The sequence below is a fragment of the Bufo gargarizans genome, chromosome 4 (genome assembly GCF_014858855.1).
Source record: "Bufo gargarizans isolate SCDJY-AF-19 chromosome 4, ASM1485885v1, whole genome shotgun sequence".
In the NCBI taxonomy this organism is placed as follows: Eukaryota; Metazoa; Chordata; class Amphibia; order Anura; family Bufonidae; genus Bufo; species Bufo gargarizans.
Window position 1 is genome coordinate 181,154,115 of NC_058083.1, and position 15,487 is coordinate 181,169,601.

At 41.1% G+C, this 15,487-nt stretch overlaps 1 protein-coding gene across 1 annotated transcript in view; it reads right to left on the reverse strand.

The window, feature by feature from the left end:
- Positions 1 to 11,222: 11,222 nt before the first annotated feature.
- The window catches only part of PRKCI (protein kinase C iota), a 100,745-nt gene continuing 96,480 nt past the window's right edge, over positions 11,223 to 15,487 (reverse strand). Inside the window, exon 18 of the mRNA XM_044292585.1 lies at positions 11,223 to 14,310. Within this exon, the coding sequence (XP_044148520.1) occupies positions 14,223 to 14,310 (88 nt within the window). The 3' untranslated portion in view covers positions 11,223 to 14,222. The remainder of the gene's footprint in view (positions 14,311 to 15,487) is intronic.

Genomic DNA, 15,487 nt, shown 5'->3' on the forward strand with positions numbered 1-15,487 from the left:
AGTTTTATCATTAAAATAGAGGGAAAAAAATACAGAATAAAAAATCATATACTGGATATCATGTTATAAAGTATGTGTATGCATGTAGTGTAAGAAACATATCTATTTACGCCTCTATAGCCCAATGATGATGTGACTTTCATCACCAGTTCCTGTATAACATGTTATGGTTACTCCTCGTTATAGACATATGATGTAGTCATGCATGGGTTGTGCCAAAGCTATTAACAATCTTATAATTTATCAATCAGCAACCTGTTTCTCCCTGTCTGGTTTCCATGTACCATTATTAGATCTTCAGGCTTATATATGTAGGCAAATAAATTACAGGCCATGTTTTGAGGATTTAAAGGTAGAAATTCTGAAGCAAAAGCAGATGTTACAGGGGTTTTCTAGTTTATAGTCTTAAATGTATTTATTTATAGTATATGAAATTATACAGTATTTTTATATACATATACTTATCAGGTTTAAGCCATGATTGATGTAAAAAAAAATGAAGATCAGACACCATATAGTACATGACAATCTCTTTCTAACAAAGTCAGAAACAGCCCTGGTACCTCACATGGATCTAGAGCTCTCCACATTCATTGTTCCAATCAGAGGTGTAGCTAAAGCAGGCATCCTCAAACTGCGGCCCTCCAGCTGTTGTAAAACTACAACTCCCACAATGCCCTGCTGTAGGCTGATACCTGTAGGCTGTGCGGGCATGCTGGGAGTTGTAGTTTTGCAACAGCTGGAGGGCCGCAGTTTGAGGATGCCTCAGCTAAAGGTTCATGGCCCCCCATGCAAGAGTTCAGCTTGGGCCCCCCCTTCCCTCAGTGCTTTGTGGCTAGCGGTGGGGAAACACACAGGGCCAGATTTATCATTACACTTACTGTACATCTTACTCCACTTTTACATATGTCCTAAGTCAGATTTATTAATGGTCCTTTAATACTATGATAAATGTGGTTTGATGGTAGCAGTTTATCCTTCAGTAAGCGGCTTTACAAAAGTCGCACGTCTTTATGAAAAAGTCGCATTCTCTATTAAAAAGTCACATAAGATAAGCATGGTCCTCACTGGAGTGAAATTGTGCAATTTTGTGCGACTTTTTTAAATTGTTGCAATAGTAAATCTGTCTAGAGATTAATTTACATAGGAAAACACGCCCACTTTCAGAAAACTGGCGAGCATAGCTCAGAGCCAATGAAAGTAGCAAATTTTTGCGCAGTTTTAGCGATTGTGCAAAAATTTGTGACTTTTTCACACACTATTTTTACTTATACTAATGATAAATCCGGCCCATAGACTTTCGTGCTGCCTGAGGCAAAAATTGAAAAAGGCACCTAACCCCCATGCCAATTTCTTGACCTAACCCCTTCCCTCCTGCCAGAGGTGCAACTTGACCAGCCTTCACTTTCTATAATAATTTCTGCACCCCCTATAGTTATGCCTCTGGTTCCAATTGTTCTGCTAGATCGTCAGGCTAGCAACTCAGGGAGCCTATCCTTTCTCAGGGAGCCTGTCGTTTCTGCTGCAGCTCTCTCTTTATCACAGCTTAGGGAGCATGTCCGTTCTGTTGCAGATCTCTCCCTGTAACTCTTACAGCATCTAACAGTAGATATGACTTATGGCATTTGAAGGATGGAACTGAGCACGTGCGACAACCTCAGTAGGTGCACATGCTCTATTAGATGCACAGTACTACACAGATTAAAGAGGACCTTTCACCGATTATGACACTGTGAATTAAGAATACAGACATGGAGAGCGGTGCCCGGGGATCTCACTGCACTTACTATTATCCCTAGGCGCCGCTCTGTTCTCCTGCTATGCCCTCCGGTATCTTCGGTCACTAAGTTATAGTAGGCAGAGATTTCAGTCACTAAGTTATGGTAGGCGGAGATTTCAGTCACTAAGTTATGGTAGGCGGAGTCTGCCCTTGTTCTGCTCTAGCGCTGGCCAATTGCAGCGCAAAGCTCACAGCCTGGGAGGTTATTTTCTCCCAGGCTGTGAGCTCTGCAATGCAATTGGCCAGCGCTACAGCAGAACAAGGGCAGACTCCGCCTACTATAACTTAGTGACCGGAGATACCGGAGGGCATACCGGGAGAACGGAGCGGCACTCGGGGATAATAGTAAGTGCAGTGAGATCCCCGGGCGCCGCTCTCCATGTCTGTATTCTTAGTACACAATGTCAGGATCAGTGAAAGGTCCTCTTTAAACACCCAGAGTGCAGTTATAATGAAGTAAAGATAATATCTCACAGCTGGCACATTTTTTGTAACATACAGTGAATTACAAAAACAAACCAGTTTTTCATGCCGATTTACAACCACAATTCCAAAAAAGTTGTGTAAAATGTAAAGAAAAAAAAAAGACTGCAATGATTCGCAAATTACATAGATCCATATTTTATTCACAGGAGATCATAGAACACTTATCAGAAAAGTGAAACATTTTAGCATTTCATGACAAAAAAAATAACTCATTTAGAAATTCACGGCAGCAACATATCTCAAGTTGGGACATGGCCATGTCTACCATTGTGCAGAATCCCCTCTTCTTTTAACAGCCATCTCTAAACGTCTGGGAAGTGAGGAGACCAATTGCTGGAGTTTTTAGAGAGAAATGTTGTCCCATTTTTGATGTAGGATTCTAGCTGCTCAACACTCCTCGGTCTTTTCTGGATTTTTCATTTCATGATGTGCCAAATGTCTTCTACTGGTGAAAGGTCTAAACTGCAGGCAGATCAGTTCAGCACCCGGACTATTCTTCTGTGAAGCCATGCTGTTGTGATGGATGAAGTATGTGGTTTATCATTGTCTTGCTGAAATATGCACATTAAATTCATTTGGTAGGTATTCTGTGCCTAATTCACGAACGTGTGACTAAGGCATAAATCTCCTTCCTGTTTGTTCCTATTTGCCTATATTACACTTCAAATTGCTAAATATAATAATAATTATCTTTATTTATGTAGCACCAACATATTCGGCAGCACTTTATAAATATATAAAGAAATCTTTCTGTGTCCAAAGAGATCAGTCAAGCCCCTCTTCTCTTCACTTTCATATAACTGGCCGTAAAACAACTGGCTGCAGCAGGAGACTCCCTCCATCATCCTCACTGCAGTGAGATCATAAGAACCCACCCCCTTATTTAAAGGGTTTTTGTCATGAGAAATAACGTTATGTAGCTGACTGACATTAGTGATGTGCTAATGTCTGCAGTACATAACAGTATGCTTTAGAACTACATGCCTGCCGCTGTTCTCTTAAAATAAACTTAAAATATGCTAATGAGCCTCTAGGTCCTACTGGGGCGTTGCTTCAGCACCTAGAGGCTCTGTCTTCCCACCCTTTGGCACGCCCAGGGGTCCAGTTGATTGACTTTCGAGTTCTCCTCAGTGTCCCGTAAATCCTGCGCCGTCCCTTTTAGTATTTGGCGCAGGCTCAGGTGCAGTGAGTGAAGGACGCTCTCCAGCTGCCGACTTCTTTCCTTCGGCGCAGGCGCAAAGAGGAAGCCGGTAGCAGGAGTGTGTCCTTCACTCACTGCGCCTGCGCCGAATACTAAACGGGGTGGCGCAGGCGCGGGATTTATGGGACGATGAGGAGAACTCGAAAGTCAATCAACTGGACCTGGGCGTGTCAAAGGGTGAGAAGACGGAGCCTCTAGGTGCTGCAGCGACGCCCCACTAGCACCTAGAGGCTCATTAGCATATTATAAGTCTTTATTTTGAGGGAACGGCGGCAGGCAGGTAGTTATAAAGCACACTGTTATGTACTGCAGACATTAGCACATCACTAATGTCAGTCAGCTATATAACGTTATTTCTGATGATAGAAACCCCTAAAGCTCTGCTACCTCAGCCATCAAAAGGAAATTACCGTAACTCTGTTTTCTGTAGGATTTCTACAAGAAAAAAATATCTTGCAGACTGAAAAATGATTTTTACTGTTTACTTTTATCATTCATTACTAGGTTTAGAAAAAAGTAAGGGTGTCTGTCCGGTGTATTTGAAATATTGCTCCGCTTTGCACTTATTGTTTGTTGAGACTTAGACCCAGCAGACAGCGGTCTTGATGGTGTGCGTTGACAGAGAAGCCATGTAATTTATAATGAAGCGCAGGCCTCGTCATAAATCACATGACTCCTCTGGCAGTCTATGCGCCTGAATGAAATCCACCGCAGCTCAAAGCTGCCGTCGCCCACATTCCGCTATTACCACATCCCTTTTTGTAAAATTGGCAAGGCTGATGTAAAATGCCAATTGCGACTAGAAAAGTCAAAATGGCAGTGAAAATAAAAAACAAACAAACATGGATTTGCGACTTTTCACCGCCAAAAACAGGAGAATAATGAATTTCCCCCTAATTGTCTCCATCTGATCGATATACATACATGCTTGATGTGCAGGGCATGTACACATTTCGCTTGACTGAGCACGTAGAGGCACTAGGCCCATGGGGACATATAGTTTAGCTTGCAGCACAGTCAATCATGTTGCCTAAACAACCACCCAACCGATGACCGTACACATACACAACGCCAGGTTTCAATCAGTCGAATAAAGCACTAGCCCCTAACTGCAGCACACTGGGGGCTCTGACTGCTCTCCTTATATACCATTTGTACCTAGACTGGAGCCTTCTAGTGAGAGGGGTGCAGAAACTCCGCACAGTTAATTACAAAGTTACCACTCCCATCTGATATAGACTTACATTAGAGCTTCAATGATATTCAATGGCAAGGACACAGCAGTTTTTCCAGACAAAAACAAGTTTCCAGACATAACAACATAGCTAAAACCAGACATTTAAAAGGTCAGGCTGTCTGATTTTGGTGGTAAACAAGTCTGGCTTTTTCCCTCCAAAACAGGCTCTTTTTCAAACTCTATAGCAGCTGTGGAAAATTACCAGCTTCTTATTTAAACTCCTAACAGTCTCGCAGTATTCATTAACCCTTTCCACAGAGCCTCCCAAATACAATGATAATGAACAGGATATATATCGCAACATATAAAATGCAGTTACACAGTATTTAAACAGTGCAAGTTAACCCTTTCAAATGAAATAAGAAATGTATAACTTTGCATAGTAGAAATAGGCAAATGTCCAGACTTCAAAGTACCCCTTGCTCCAGGGCACTACACATGCACTACTTTTTTTTGCGGCCAAGTCTCGCACAGGTGAAATTTCTGTTGAATAGAGATGACCTTCTACTGCTTTAAAATGTAAAAATAAAAATAAAAATTTGTAGTCAATTTGCCAATTCTGGAGAAATTCAGCACCATATGGACACTGCCCTTCAAGGCAAGGAAAACCTACATCACTGTGTTCCATAGAAGGAACACAAAATCAGCCAGGTATGCTTTATTTGTGATAAACATCTTCCCCTACAGAAACTGACATGTGCTATCTGGGCATACGAGATTTTAGCTAGGCATAGACATGCTAAATGACGACGCACGCCATTAGTAGACAAATGTACGACCACAAAGTAACTTGGCTTAAACTCTTTGAATGCATCATCACCTCAATCCTTCCTTATAGCATTAAAGAGGTTTTCCAATATTTATTTATTTTTAATCCAGACAGCAGAGGGCACTTTTTAAATGTCCTGTTAGTCGTGCACCACCACTCTGGTGCCCACCACTCCAATCCCCACTGGGCCTGAAGTAGTACATTGAATTCATCATTTATATCAGTGGCCAATTGTGCATAACTGGCATGTGCCTAGTGACTGTCTGCAGCAGTCACATGAATGACAAGTGGCACATGGCTTCTACAGGCCCAGCAGGGACATTTAAAAAGGGAGTTAAGATTTTTTTTTTCTTTATTTCCTACAGCCTCCTGCTCTCTAACAATTGTTGAAAATATATTGGAAGGCCTTCACATATACCCAGTATGGCCAAGGAGAGATTCCAGCCCAAAAGAAATATTTCACTTGGAATTCTGCAAACATTTTCTCCAAGTACATCAGAGTACCTCAAACAGTGCCTGCGAAGCCGAGCTGGGCAGAGTTCCACTAAACCTTAAAATCAGAAGAGGGTGCTTTAAATTTAGGCCCACCTACATACCAACAGTTTAGCACACACCCTTCCCAGCCTATTAAAGGCCATGTTAGGGTAATCAACAGGGGCGGATTGGCCATAGACCTCACAGTGAAATTTCCCGGTGGAGTCTTTGGGGATAAATTTTGTGCTGCTGGCAGTATTTTGTGATGGGCTGTGGTATTTGGCTCTGTTGGGGTGGTATAATGTGCTGCAATATGGTATTGCTGGCCCTGCCTTGCATCAATTTAGACCCAACTACAGAACCGGGTCACTTTTCATATTTTTTTCAGGGCTACTTTAAGTTTCCAGGCACCTTTTCCTGTGGGAAGGGTCTGGGCAATAAAGTTTGCCATTTTCCTGTGAAGGTGCTGTGCCATATTGTTTGCCTATTCAGTGTAGAGACTACTGCCTGACCGGATCCTCACTTGATCTCCGCTCTGACCTGCCCACCCTGATCTCTGGAGTGTTTATCAGATTGCACATACTCTTCCTGCCCTGATTAGTTTTTCTTTTTCATCTCTTGGTGCTGCTGTCAGGTGTCTTTTGACTGTCGTGGGTCAGAAGTCACTTAAAGGGGTTGTCTGGGTTCAGAGCTGAAGCCTTACACAGCCCCATTTTCACACCTCCAGCCCCTGTGCTGGATTGCGTAGGGAAATGGCTTTTTTTTTTGTTTATATTTTTACACTGCTTCCGCCTAGCAGTGTTGCCCTGATGGCAGACTTTAGCATCATTTTAAAGGCTAGGGCAGCGCTAACGCCTGCCCATTAGTGCCAGTGACTTTTACTGGATTTCTTTTTCTTTTAAAAGCCTTTGCCCTGCGCAATTCAGAGCAGGGCAAAGGAGAACATCAGAGCATGAAATGCTCCAGGGGTATGTCCAGGTTCAGCTCTGAACCTAGACAACCCCATTGAGCCTCATTCACCCGTCAGTGTTTTGCATCAGTAACTGTGAGCAAAAACCAGGGCTGGAGCCTCCACAGACAAAGTATAAGATCTGCACCTGTTCTGTGTTTAGAGCCACAACTGGTTTTGGCTCAAAATCACCGATTGAAAACACGGACGTGTGAATGAGGCATTAAACAGAAACTACTCAAAATGATGGTGGTGTTTCCCCTGCAGAGGAGTCCAGATCCTTTTTCAGGGTTTAAAGGGTGAAGGTCTGGGGAGACAATTAGACAATGCCCTTAGGAGTATAGGAGTAGCCACAAATTTAATTTGTTCGAGTGACATAGTGGATCCACATCAGCTCCGTTATATGCATTAATGGTTACCACTAAAGAGAAGTCAGCATTGAACAGGCCAGTGTAAAGAAATAGCTTAATAGAAAAAATAAGAATTTACATAAAGTGACGACACATTGCTTCTGTTGTAACGTGTTTATTTTATTTAGTAATTTTAGTGGAAGCCCATTAATTTATCATTTTTCCTTGGTTTTCCCATCTCCTACTAGACATTTGCGGTAACTCCATACTCCCTTTTAGATTAGTACTCATGGTTTCCACAGAACGGTTATTGTTCAGAATATTCGCTAAGCTTTCTCAGTCATTTTGCTGCCATTCTTTGAGTAGAACAAAATCTCAGACAGAGAAGCATTTCAACCATATTGTCAGTTCCTCTGATGCTTTGTTATTATGTAGAACATTCTCCAGGGCTTTGCAATAAATTTAGCAGCATTCACATTAAACAGAAATGTATGCAACCTCATTATTGTCACACTGTTCGCCATCAATACTTTTTGCAAGACATTTTTGTCATCACTGAAGCAGTCATTACTTGGCGATAACAAGCTTCTGTACAATATGCCTCATTTGTCTTGAATCAACCTTTCCAAACAATGGGACTTTATGTTGTTACCCAGTCAGTGTCACAGTGATACCAATTACCAAAGGAAACCTACCGCTGATGTGTTCTTCTATCTCTATTAATGGGCCTCACTGTGTGCAGTGACAAGGACATGTTTGAGCTCAGAATATAAGGGTCAGGATGCCATGAAAATGTCATATTTTACCCCCTTTGTCTTCACTGTTCTTAAACTCAGGATTGACATTGACCTTCTTGATTGTTTTCTTTTCCTTTCCATCAAGTCAAGAAATGAAACCCACGCAACAGAAAAAAATTGAAGGGGTGTCCATTACATGATATAGGATCTTTTTATTTTGTACAATCACTAGCACAGCAGCAAGTACAAAGTCATAAAATACAGTCCAAAGATATATTGGTCTGTTACATGCATGCTTTCCCCTTCCATGTCAATGTAAAGGGTTAGATGCAATATTGTAGAATTACTCTGGCATTGATAATGAATAGATTTGATATATTTTGAACTGTATTTTAGGTGTATTATCATGTTGAGAAGGTACAGTGGTGCATTATGGTTGTGGCAAGCATCAGGGCATGGTAATGCATTACTAAAAATACAAATAATTGTAAAGGTGAGAGACACTTAACATACCTGAAAGGTAATGCTTTCCTGCACTAATAAAACAACCTATATCGTGTCCGATTGTACAAAGCATTGTAATATATGTAACAGTGAAGAGGAATATTAGAAAACCAACAGCGGCATGTTTTCTGGCAGTAATTGGGCCTAGATGACCTAGAGGGTCTTTCAAGGACCAAATGTGTATGGAGCCCATTTTAAAATCAATGTTGATGAATATTTACCATCTGGGGTGAAAGCTTCGCTCTTCTAACTAGCAGTCAGTAGTACAGGGACCATGACTTCTATTCCCAGCTACAGCAACACCTGCATTGCATTTCATCTCACCGTGCTCAAAGGGTTCTCGGGGGACTTTGGCTTCCTCAGAAAAGAGAAGTGATCACTTGTAGAATGTCCACAACACATTTATTTGGAGTACGTATACTTTCAAACACATGAAAATTTTACCTTAGTCAGTAAACCAATGCGTCATTACAAAATTATGGCCATGTAGTTTAATCTTCCGGATTTTGTTGTGCAAAAGGCTAATAATACATTCTCGTACAAAATAGGTCTTGAATGTTTTTTGCACATCTATATTTATACAAATCAATTAGTAGAAATTAGGATGGGGCTACCCGGTGACCTTGGGTGCCAAACATGCCGCATGGCCAAACATCCCAGAGCTGAGTATATCACCAACTAATGCCAGTGAATTAAACGCTACACTACACTGAGAGCTTGTGCACCTGCTCTGACCAACTTGTCATGTAGCACCCCAAGTTCTGCATAGGTGTTGTTCTATCTTTACACCCAGCATGTATGCCACAAACATCTCCTGATATGTGTTGAACTTGGGGCTCTCACATACAACTGTACAAAAAACACACAATGTGCAATTTTTATTTTGTAGGACCAATTGAATTGAAAAGCATAGCTAACTAGGTTTTTAAACAGGACGCACTTTTGAAAATTCAGTGTCAAAGCCCCTGAGATCCCCACCAATTGCTAGAATGAAGGAGCCAATATTTTCTGCGGAGCAACATAACATTTTTTCCAGCACTGATTGAATTTGCTTGCACTGAGCCAATCCATATTGTTTGTGTGAAAGAGGCCTTAGAATGTCAAAAGATTACTCCAGTCACTTTGTCTATGCGATTAATGCATATCCCTTACACAGCAAATACAACCTTAGGTCATTTTCACACAGCAATATTTGGGTCAAATTTTTTCACCAGTATTTTTAAGCCAAAACCAGGAGTGGGTCAAAAACATGGTTTGGTTACAAATACTGCTGAAAAATACTGACCGTGTAAAAGTAGGATAAGGGTAGGTTCACCTATGCTGTAATTCCCCCCCCCCCCCCCAAATTCTTTATTTTACATTTTGTCCATTGCAGAAACATATTGACAAGTCATGATATAAGTGAGTGGGGTGGGAAAGAAGAGGGTGTGGGTGTGGGTGTGTGTGGTTCTTCTAACATCTCAACCAGCTCCACCACTTATCCTATACCCATAAAGACATATAATCTATCCCACATTGTTCTCCCTGGAATTCCATGCTTGCCATACTTTCCACTTATGCTGTAATCCAGGGGTGCCCAACCTTTTCTGGTTGGGGGCCACATTGTCATGTCATGTCATGTTACACTTCTAGTACTCCCATCTAATGGGAAAATACATGAAAGATACATGTGAGCAGACACAAGACATAGACATACATATCTGTTACCAGATGGTTGGGGGCCGCAAAGAATGGTATTGAGGGCCGTATGTGACCCACGGGCTGTAGGCTGTGCACACCTGCTGTAATCTAATCCAGTTGTCCATTACAGCAAAGAACACATTACCGGAGTATACCATACCCGGCATAGCTGGATAATGATGCACACCATCGGATCCCCACTGATTATAATGGAATACGATGGCCTACCATGGAATTTGTCCGAAAGACTTAATTTATGCCAGACAACTGCCGGATCCCATTATAGTCGATGAGGACCCGGTGGTAAAAGGCATTATTTGGTAATACTGAATATGGCAAATTACGGTATGGTTCACGTAATATGTGAACCTAATCTTACACTTATTTCTTATATTGCCCTAGGAAACAGATCTCTATTCTTCCGAGTTTCCACTAGTAAAGCTGGTCGTCACTACAGCCAGCATGGCAAAGACTGATTTATAGTTTCCCTTTAATTCACATAAAAGCACAATAATGAACATTGGATTGATAAGTAACTTTCACCAATTGTTTAAATCATATCAATCCATCTATTCTATATAACGTTAACAGATGGCTTCAGGATAGGCCACCAAAGACTGATTGGCACAGGCTGGTCCCGGAACCATACAGTTCCATTGTGTAGTGGAGAAAGCTGGTAACTGCAGCACTACTCCCATTAAAATGAATAGGGGTCAGTGCTGCAGTTACCAGCTATGTCCAATACACAATGGATGGCGCTGTGATTACTTTAAGGCAGCTGATTGGTGGGGGTGCGGCATTGTGATTAGGTATTGATAGCCTATTCTCGGAATAGGAGGATATTGCTCCTTCACCTTAGTCACCTGATTTAGCTGGCCTATTCTGAGGATATGCTATGAATATTCTGAACCCAGAAAACCTTTTTAAAATATAATAGTAATGTAATTACTCAGGTACAGAAAGTACATCTGACGTGTTTTTGAATAACAATGTGAAATGTCATCTCTCTAAGTGTAGTAGACAATTTGAAGCATTCAATGATGAAGGACACATCGTTCAGCTGGCACAATTGTGCAGTTTTTATGAATGCGCAAGTTCAGACTTCATATAAACATTTTATTAAAAGAAAGCCAAACTTCAGTTACATCTCATGTCATATGCTGCGTTTCAACATGCAGACAATGCTACGTGGTACAACTTACCGGTACATAACATCTAAATATATCACACTATGCAAGATCTACCTATATGTCTATTATACCCAGGAGTCCGGTGCTCTCATCAGTCGGTGGAAGAAAAATAAAATGGTTACCTGCCCTGAAAACCAAGACTTAGATCTTATCCACAAGCTATAACTAAGCTCTGCAGAATTTACGAAAAAAATAAAATATTTATTTTAGGACTGTGCAATACTCTTACTGGGGAGCCAAAATGGAGCGACAACGCTTGCCTTTGGTGTTAAGCTCTATCATATTTGTCAAAGTATGATTTTGGAATGTCGTTCTCAAGTTTCGTCTGATTTGACAGGAGGAAGAGCATTGCATAAAGTATTCTGTCATATTCTCGACTGTGCCCTACTAACAGCTATTTTTGCTATGGCTGGCTAAAGTCTATGAACCAATAGACTATTGGAGGGGGGGAAAGTGGGACTTAGAATAGGGATCTCATTACTTGCACACAAATTATTTTTTGTACAATAGAATAAAAATAAAAAATAAACTGATGTTCCCACATACATTCTATATCAAGTATTATAAAAAAAAACACGACAAAAGGGAGCAAAGACACTTAAAATATAAAAGAATAAAAAAGGAAGAAAAATTATGAAGAGAGCAAGATCATCAATAACATCATTCCATTAACATACAGGCATCTGTTGGCGATATCTGGCATGGATTGAAAGGCTCATAAATATGCTGGATCTCATGGGTGTCAAAGGTCCCTCAGGTCTACTCTGTGAGAGGCGTTTTAAAGGGCTTGCATGCGTTGCAGTGCATCATACAACTATAAAAAGGGCGGACATTAAATCTGTGATAATGCTCACGTTTACCTCTAGGGATGAGCGAATATACCTTAGAACCAAACCAGAGTTCGAGAAAAGTTGTTTTTTTTTTTTACAGTATAACTCAATTTCTGAAGTCATTATGCGAAGTCTCGCGAGACTTCGCGAAGTAATAACTTCGGCTCATCAAAGCCAATACATTCTAATACTGTACGGATCGCTCGCTCCGTAGAGTATTGAAACAAAGTTTTATGCGAATTGACTTCGGATGTTTCGCTCATTCCTATTTACCTCCCATATGTTAGATCAGGGATGCTTAACCTGCGGACTCTCCAGCTGTTGTAAAACTACAACTCCCACCATGTCCTGCTGTAGGATGTCCAGGCATTCTGGGAGTTGTAGTTTTGCAGCAGCTTGAGGGCCACAGGTTGGGCATCCGTATGTTAGATGATTGAGGCTTCTTAAAAAAGGTTATCCACATGCTGCAAGAATTTTATCACCCTCAGTGACAGATGAGATCTTCAGTGTCACTGCATTAGACGTTGAGTGCTCGGCGTGAAATGTAAAGCTACTTAGAGTAAAATCAACAAGGTCAATAAATGGTGAAATAATCCCATTTTAAATGTAGTACTGGAGGACTGCAAAGCGGCACACCCCCATACCCAACATGGAAGGTGCAATTTACCACCGCTTTCCTCTGAACATCTTATATACTTGGCAGCCATCCCTAACCTAACACATCACAATCAATATCTTGTCAGGCTGTCTGACCAAGCAAACAAAAGAGAGCTCGTCATGTACCAAGCATGTTTATTAATGCTGCATTAATGAAGTCAGCATGCCGCACACGTCTAGGAACTGTGGCACTATTTAGGGAAACTCATTAACACTTCTGTTGGAAATCTGACAGATTAAAATAGAGAAAATACCATGTTTGATGGGAATACTTCCCTCCCCCCAAGTAGTCAGAGACCAGAAATCTAACATGCTGTGCACAGTAATGATGCGGACATAGCTTGCATTCTCCATCAGTGATACACAGGATAGCCAATGTATGCAAACCCCGGAATCGCCAGGCCTCTGAGCTAACACACAGCATCATTGTAGAGCCAGAATCTCAAAAGCTTCTGTTATCTCAGCCTAATGTAAAAATTGAAGCACAGATGAAAACGGGTGAATGAATGCAATTAGTATATACTATCTCTAGGAACACTATAAAAACGTAGCAACGCAGTTTATAAGCTGATCTCGCAGAAGAAAACATAGCCATTTATATAATAAGCTCACTTAAGAAAGGCATGCAGCATGTCTGCCACAAAATAATACATCAGTAGTGAATTTGGCACCAATATACATTTACAGTAAACTCACTTTCCTACTAGTGTTCCCTTTATCAACCACTGACATGGAATAGAATGACATATGCAAGCCTTACCTAGCAGACTGAACTAGTCATATGATGCACAACCCCCACGTATTACATATGACAATACCGGCTTGGAGACACGGCGGGTCATTTCCAACAGACTACAAAATTATAAAGCCCAGGACTGAATCACTGATGAAATACTCAGATTTCTCAGTTTCCGACACCCAATGTTATATATACCCCATTTAGTAGGCTAGAAGCAGAAATGGATCAACCTCGCTGAAGGACACATTATTGCTGGCATGTCGCCATATTTGTTGGCGTTCAATCTCATCTGAGAGACCATTCAGCTTCATTCCAAAGGAAGGTGAAATGCCATTACATTCAGGTCCTGAACAAAATGAAGAAGTATCCAATACTTCTATAAGCAACAAGACATATAAGAAAGAAAGCAAATGGAAAAAATGTATTCACATCCTGCTTATACTGTGTGAAAATGTTCACGGTTTATGTCCATATGATAAATACATGGCATTATAGTAACAGGGAGACAGAAATTCCTTGGTGTACAGTAGTGCCCGGCCATATGTCAGGCTGGGTGCCAGTACAGTGATGGTCTATGTGCAATAGAAAGAGGCCCAGGCACTGCAGTGGCAGCAGCAACGTACAGAACTGTAGCGTCCATCATACACATTCTTCTGCTGACATTAAAAGCGGGTTGATGTATTCAAAACCCTCAAATTCTGACTGGTCAATCTTTCTCACCACATCCCTGGAAAAAAAAAGAAAGGAGCATCTTAATAATCAGCTGTAAATGCAGAGTGTAAAATACAGTGCAATCACACCAAGCAGGGGGTAAAATGGATAAAACAGATGCAAGCTTTTATCAGCGGTGGCAATTACGGGTGTAAAGGGTGGTCCCAGAGCCCAGTGTAATCATTATACTATTAGAAAGAGAGTCAGTTACAGCTCTGACTAGTTGACCATCAAAAGGTCAGATAGATGCAATTAGTGGAGTGAAGGAAACAAGTATCACAGAAAACACCACTAAAACATAACTTTTAATATTACTCGCTAAAATACCCATTATTAATTACCTACTTTTGTTTAATATTAGCGCAGGGTTCATTATGAAAAAGATGTGTCCCTACTCTTCCCCTATTACTATTTAGACCCTACCTAAAAACGGAATGGCCGTCCCGATAGGGGCGATCCCGTGTCAGGAACCTCCTAGTCACCCTACGGAGTCCCTAACACAGAAAAGAATCCCATCACCATAGTATAAAGGAGAGTGTTCATGTCCAGTAGTCATGTCAAAAATGTAGGTACTTCCCACCTAACCTTGGTTATAGAAAAACAAGAAAAAAAAATTAAACCATAGATAGTATACAACGCTTGTTCCCAACACGTTTCACAGTGCCAACAGGCACAAGCTCATCAGGGGACAGTATCACAAAGGAAATATATTCATATAAATACTAGGGTTAAAGAAAGAAAAAAAATCAAAAACCCAAACTAAAGAAAGACCTACAAAAAATATCAGATCAAGGCTATGACATATTACATATACATATACATATACACACACACACACACACACACACACACACACACATCCTGAAATATATCAGGTATACCCATGACCTGTGATACCCTGCAAATAGCTTATGATGTTGTGCGGTACCCTGAACCAACAAATCAGATATCATTAGGGACCATGTCCCATACATGGGTATATGTCAGATATTAAGTCCTGTGACATCAAAGGTACATCTCTCAATTGACCTCCAGGGTCCAATACTTGCACTTATATAGTAAACCCATAGCATGCGTGTGTATTCCAGAGGTTGGATGGAATGGCAGGGATAATTGCAATGTAAAAGAATTGCAGTTTCCGGTCCACACCGCGGAAAATGTCCAATGCCCCACCTCTGGGACCCTCTTCGGTC